The sequence below is a fragment of the Penaeus monodon genome, chromosome 1 (genome assembly GCF_015228065.2).
Source record: "Penaeus monodon isolate SGIC_2016 chromosome 1, NSTDA_Pmon_1, whole genome shotgun sequence".
Lineage (NCBI taxonomy): Eukaryota > Metazoa > Arthropoda > Malacostraca > Decapoda > Penaeidae > Penaeus > Penaeus monodon.
In genome coordinates this window covers 44619409-44626908 of record NC_051386.1, presented here as the reverse complement: position 1 = coordinate 44626908, position 7500 = coordinate 44619409, and the positions used below count along the sequence as shown (strand labels likewise).

Here is a 7500-nt window from a genome sequence, read left to right as displayed (position 1 = left end):
TGGTTAGATGCTCGTCACTCGTTATGTCAGAAACTGTTTGTTGATTCAGTCAATGTTAGAATCCTTGAGAAGGGAGTATATGTTTTAGACGTTAAGGCTAAATTCTGTCGGCCTGGCATTCAAGTTAGCTAGTAAGAGTTTACTCATTTCCCTTCCGAGCTGCACTTGAACTTCGCCTCTGACCATTCTATGATCGCTACAAATATTTACTCTATTAAATATTCCCACATTATTGCTATATCGCGCCTATTCGAAATTATTAAATCAATTTCGTTTTTGATGCAAGATGGCGACTTTTATATCCACTCCCGCTCTTGTCTCTTTTGAAAAAAGATATTCGCGATATTGAGAGATCGAGCCTCAGCAAAATTGAGTAGCATTTGTCCGGCTCATTACTGGCACTTATTCCGTGGTTCCCAACAGAGGCTTCTCCTTTTTTTCTTCCATAATTATTGTGAAATGGGTTTTTGCTCTGTCCCTTGCTAAATGGACATCTTCATAGAAGCTCGCATTTACTCAATACTAGGGCTATAGGCTGAGGCAAGGTGTACCTACTGTTCATTTTTATTATTCATTGGTTACTCTCTAACTCTAGCACCATAAAAACCCACAACGTTCTTTTCAAGGCGGTTGTAAACTAAGAAAACCTTCCCCTAATTCTTGTTTACTGGCCTGTGGTTTACCTCTTCACTAGAGTCCTACAAAGTCCCATTTAGTGAAGGAAAGTTCTTCAAGAAATGCTAGCAAGTCGGATTCAGTCCTCATCGCCCTTAAATTGTATGCGCGGCCTGAGGTTAACCGGACATTTTTCGCGCCCTCTGCTCCGGAACGACCCCGGGCGCCGCCGTAATCGAGGACTCCTTCGTCTCCTAGAAGGAGGACGGTTTTGTGTTTGTTTTAATTGTGGTTTAGAAATTTATCGCCCACCTACTGGTTTAAGTGTATCTTCGTGGGGGATGTGTGTGTGTGTGTGTGTGTGTGTGTGTGTGTGTGTGTGTGTGTGTGTGTGTGTGTGTCTGTGTGTGTGTGTGTCTGTGTCTGTGTCTGTGTGTGTATGTGTGTGTGTGTGTGTGTGTCTGTGTGTGTATGTATGTGTGTGTGTGTGTGTGTGTGTGTGTGTTTGAGTGTGGGTAGGAGGACGAATAGGTGGTTGTGCGTGAGTGCGTTCATGTTCAGCATCCCGCAATTTCCTCTTACTTTTAGTAATGACATCATTTAAGTAAAGATGTTGTGTTTCTCTTTCCTATCTCTCTCTAATCCTTTGGCGTATCACTTTCCCTCTTTTCTGTTTACTGTACGTATCACTGTTTCAGATGTAGCCACTTTAACCTCTGCTTTATTATTAATATTATCCTTACCATTATCACTGCAATCACCGTATTACCATTGTTACACATGTTTTAATTGCACTTTATATCAATTCTTTATTATTATCAACAGGAAATAAAACAGCCACATCGATTATTTCTGGCCTCAATACCACCACAATTCCTGGGCCTCAATACCACCACAATTCCTGATACTAAACACAATATCAAATGCAATATTAAATATATCCCTTACCGTGGATAAAGCATGAATGAGAATGAACACTGTATGAATACGGTTCATCTTCCTTAACAACAGATCTGCATACATCTTTTCCCACTCATCCTTGCTAATCTTAATATCCCTTTTCTTGCCGTTATTATCAGTTCTCTCTACTTTTTTCCCCTTCTGTAGGTGTCTTGGGTGCGGCGTCGAGGAGACCGGATTCTCCTGCTCACCTTTGGCTCCACAACTTACCACAGTGACAAGAGGTTTGCTTATTTTCCTTTCTGTTGGAGATAGATGTTTAGAGAGAAAGACGTTACTGTTGTCATTATCATTATCGTGGTTAACATCATTATCATTAACATTATCATTATCATTATCAGTAGCATTAATATTATCATTATAGTCATTTTCATTATCATGATAAAAACGATGATGGTGATAATGATGATAATAATGAAAATAGAAATAATTATAATGATAATAATAATGATGATGGTAATAATATAATAATAATAATAATGATAACAATAATGTTAATTATTATTCATTATCATTATTGTTGTTGCTGTTGTTATTATTATTATTAGTAGTAGTAGTAGTAGTAGTAGTAGTAGTAGTATAATCTTTTATTATTATTACTATTATTATTATTATTATTATTATTATTATTATTATTATTATTATTATTATTATTATTATATTATTATTATCATCTATTATTATTAATATTATTATTATCTATCTATTCTATTATTGTTATTTGTTTTTTTTCATTTATCATCTTATCATGTTATTGTTTTTATTATATGATACATTATTTCTAATATGTATCATTATATATAATATATAATATATCATTATTATATTTATTATTATTATTATCTATTCATTATTATTTTTATTATTTATTATTATTTTATCTTTTTTATTATCATTTTTCATTATTTTTTCTTGTTTGTTATGTTGTTGTTTTATTATCATTGTATGTATTGTTGATTATTGATAATTATCATCTGTTATATCTATCATTATTATCGTCATTTCAATCACAATTCATTTACTATTATATTATTCTTTCTATTATTTCTTTTGTTGATCTAATTTTGCATTATAATCATTTATCATATCTACCAATTTGACTGAAATAATATTGTCTTCCATTGTATATATTTATTATTTATATATAGATATATTATTAATTATTATATAATAAATTATAATAATTTATATTTTTTTTTTTTTTTTTTTTTTTTTTTTTTTTTTTTTTTTTTACAAGGCCGTTGTTGAAATGATTTTTGAATTTCTGCAACGATATAAACATTGGCCTTCCTTCTGTTTTTATAAGGAAGAGTAACATGACTTCCGATTTTCACACGCTGCCCGAAGGTCTCATTTCCCTGAGGAAACGTATCACGAATTATTATTACTTTCGTTATTTGCATTTCCCTTTGTTATATGATCAAGCAATCTAGCGTTGGCATAAGCAATTAGTATCACGATTTGCATTCATTTGAACTGATAGCAATAATTTCGTTTTATTAAATACTCATCTGTTCTCGCTGTTATTCACCTGCATGTATCTGTTATTCATTCTTCATAATCATCGTTGTAATCTTTAATCGTCGTTTGCTCTAATTCTAGTTTACCTTTTATAATCATTGACTTTCTTTTTTATCCATTTGTTCGTTTGTTTTTCTTCACCGTTCTCATTTCCATCCATTCGGTCAGACATTATGAACTTCTATTATATGACATTATAAACCTATATACTCATCTTTTACTTTGTTTTATTCATTCCACTGTATTCATCCCTTTTTCTCTATTCCTGTTTACTCATACTTGTTTAAATGCATTCTTCCGATTCATTCCCATTTACTCATCTCGCTTTACCCATTTCATTTCAGCCTCTCCCCCCCCCCCACCTCACTTTCTTTTATTTATCCGTTTAATTCATTCACCCATTTTATGTTGATTTATTCTCTCTATCCATATCTTTTGAACCTAATTCGTTTTACTGGTCCCATTCTACCTGCCTACCCATTGACTCATGCTTCACCATTACTCACCCCTTTAAATCTTTCTTCCCCCATTACTCATCCCCTCTCACTCTCTCTACTTCATTAATTCATCACCTTTTTAACTCATCATTCCCCATTACTCATTTCTCTCTTACCCATTTTCTGACATTACTCATCCAGATCCATTACTCATCCCATTACTCATCTCTAACTCAACCTTCTAACTCGTCCTCCCCATTATTCATCTCCTTCTAACTCACCCTCCCCATTACCCCCCCCCCCTCTTCCAACCAATCCCCTCCAATTACGTTTCTCCTTCTAACTCATCACCCAATATTCACCTCTCATTTACCTATCTTCCCGGTTGCGTATCCTCTTACTCATCTCGGGTACACCCTCTTTTAACTCCTTTATAACTCACATCCTAACTCCTTCTCCCAAATACACATTTCCCTTACTCATCTGGACTCAGGTCCATCCTCTTTTACTCCTCTGCCCCCATTACTCATCTCATGCTCCCTTCTCCCAGTAACTCATCTTCCTTACTCGTCTCGACTCAGGTCCATCCTCTTTTACCTATCTTCCCCTATTATTCAACTCACACCCCCTTCTCCCAGTCACTCATCTCCCTTACTCGTCTCGACTCAGGTACACCCTCGACTTCGAAGCTCCGAACAACTGGAAACTCGTGATCCAGGAGGCTGAGGAGCGCGACCAGGGACATTACGAGTGCCAGGTGTCATCTCATCCTCCGAAGATTCACAAGGTGTTCCTCAGTGTGTATGGTGAGTGTGAGGGGTAGGAGGGAGGGACGGGAGGATGGGAGGGGAGGTGGGAGGAAGGGAGGAGGGGAGAGAAGGAGGGAGGAGGGTTGGGAGGTAGGTGGGAGGCGGGGAGGGAGGGGAGCTGGGATGGAGGAAGGAAGGAGGGGCGGTGGAAAGGAGGGACGGTGGGAAGGAGAGAAGGACGGAGGGGGGAGGGAGGGAAGGAGGAAGAGAGTGGCGAAGGAAGGAGGTACAGACAAAGTAACGTATATAAAGACACGATAATGGACAGTATAAGATTAAATGAAACAGTCAAGGCAAGAAAAGAATCGGGAGAAACCATATCTGAATAAAACCAATTAAAGCCGACCTAATCTAACCTAACCTTACCAATGTCTACTTTCATAAATCTACCATACAGATAACTTACGCTGACCTCATCTTTCGTAACCTAACCCATAACACCTTGACGTAACCAAATCAATTTCTTCAGCCTAACCCATTTCCTACCGAGCCTGACCTAGCCTATTTCCATTACATCAGGCGGGCATTCTTGCTCGTGTGTCCTTGGGGGGGGGGGGAGCTGTGGTCATTAGGCTTTGCTTTGTGTTCAACTCTAATTATACCTCCAAGGGCCCTGAGGCAGTATTATTTTACTCGCCGTCAAACATGATTCATAATTGTTCTTTGTATCAAGAGTAATTTGGAATTCATTGCTTATTTTTATCAATTGTGTTAACCCTCCCATTATGAATTACAAAGTAAATGTTGATGTAATAAATGAATTTTTCGAGGCCGCACACAATGTAAATACAGAAGTTGCCAAACGTAACCACTGACCTAACCTTGGCTCCTATATCATGTACTAAGTTTTCCAAATTATGAAACAGGGCATTTATAAAAGATAACTCATTTCTGTTGACATTAAGGTTTAATAAGAACTTCCCCTATAAGTAAAAACACTAAATCTACAACGTTCGACAACACTAAAGTTCTCCTTTCTCCGTGCGCTCCCCCTGAAGACTCGACACAGGGCTCGCGTGTGTGTGCGTGTGTGTTCGTGGCGAGAAAGTTGCAGAAACTTTTTCATGGCGATACAGTGATGTAACGAGGGCATGGGATAGGAATGAGCCACAGGAGCGGTGTTTTCTCCCTTTTTCTGGGGTTATTCTTGTTTATATTTTTCCTTTTCGTCTCCCTTTGAATTCCTATGTTTCTCTATTGCTACATCTTTGGTTGAATATAATATATATATATATATATATATATATATATATATATATATATATATATATATATATATATATATAAAAATAATATATATATACATATATATATAATTTATGTATGTAATATATATACATACAAACACACACACAGAGACACGCACACGCACACGCACAGCCACAAATCACTAAATACATACACAACTATACAATCATCAAATATATATATATATATATATATATTATATATATATATATATATTGTGTGATTGTTTTGTGTTTTTGTTGTTTTGTTTAATTTATATATTAATATACACAACACACACACACACACACACACACACACACAAATATATATATATATATATATATTATATATATATATATATATATATATATATATATTATATTTATTTATTTTTTTTTTTTTTTTTTTTTTTTTTTTTTTTTTTTTAATAACGGTATGCTCATGTTTGAGCAGCCGTGGACCTCTCCACCATCCTTCGCCACTCAACTCGATCTTGCGCTTTTCTTTCCACTTGTACCATCGTCAGCCCGCAAATATCTTTGATGTTGTCGCTCAGTCTCGTCTTCGGTTTGCCTCTTCCTCTGTTTCCCATTACCATCCCTGTCTGCAAGTTTTTCTCAATACTTTTACCTCTCATCACGTGACCAACAAATCCTAGTTTCCTTTTGTTCAAGATGTCCAACAGCCGGTCCCTACAATTTATTTTTCCTTATCTCGTCGCAATAATCTTTGAATTTTTGTATTTTGTTTTTTGTAAGTTACTTCTTCAACTGGATTATTGATATCCTTTGATTTTAGGCATCTTCTTGTTTCAATTTCACTTAGTGTTTCTTCAGATATCCAGGGGGAATTTTCTTTTTCTTTTTGGCGATAGTTTCTTAAGCAGCGCTCAGTAGGAGTTCTTTTCCTTCTTCCCACAACTCATTTGGTGTTTTATCATCTTCACATTGATTGAGTATTTCAAATTTGTTTGACACTGTAATTCTGAAATTGTTATCAAGAGTTTTGTAGTCGAGCTTTAGAGGTGGTGTTGGACGCTCCATCTTTTTGAGTCCTATTTGAAAGTCGATAGTTAGTAGTTGGTGGTCACTGTTGCAGGCGGCACCAGGTCTTGTCTTGGCATTTTTTATACAACTTTTCCATTTCTGGTTCAACACAATGTAGTCAATGTGGTTGCGTGTTCTTTTGTCTGGTGAAAACCACGTGTACAAGTGTCTTAGGTGGTGTTAGAACAATGTGTTGGCTATAACTAGATTATTTGTACTACAGAATTTAATAAAATATTCACCTCTTTCATTTATATCTCCAAGGCCGAATTTTCCACAGGTGTCATTTATTAGATCTTTTTTGCCTACTTTGGCGTTGAGGTCTCCCATGATTACTTTTACATCTCTGTTAGGGATTGTGTCTAAAGTTCTTGGAGAGAGTTATAAAAAATGTCCATTTCTTCATCACTTGCAATGTTGGTTGGTGCGTAGCATTGTATAATACTAATGTTATGAGGTTTTGCTTGTATTCTGACTTTTAAAATGGGATCATTTATTGGGCTGTACCCAATTAGTGCAATTGCAGTTTTTTTTCGTGAGAATCATAGCAACTCCGTGACTATAATTTCCTTCTTTTCTTCCAGAGAAAAGAACTGCCTTGTTTTCTTTAGTTTTGAAACTTCCATTACTTTTCCAATTGGTCTCACTGATTCCAAGTATTTGAATGTTGTATCTATCCATTTCGTTACAGACAGTATGTAATTTACCCATCTCTTTCATTTTCCTTACGTTCCACGTTCCGATTTTTAATGTGTTTCTTAATATGACATGTTTTCTTTGTCTTCTTTATCTTCCAGATGCATATTTAACATTGTCAGCCTGGTTGTCCACTGAACAACGCGCCCCTTGATAACCCACGCTACGGGCGATGTGGTATGAATT

At 35.9% G+C, this 7500-nt stretch overlaps 1 protein-coding gene across 1 annotated transcript in view; it reads left to right on the top strand.

Moving 5' to 3' along the window:
- LOC119572911 (zwei Ig domain protein zig-8-like) overlaps nt 1-7500 on the top strand; it is a 93204-nt gene that overhangs the window by 39987 nt on the left and 45717 nt on the right. Inside the window, exons 3-4 of the mRNA XM_037919868.1 lie at nt 1723-1799; nt 4203-4339. Of these exons, the coding sequence (XP_037775796.1) occupies nt 1723-1799; nt 4203-4339 (214 nt within the window). The remainder of the gene's footprint in view (nt 1-1722; nt 1800-4202; nt 4340-7500) is intronic.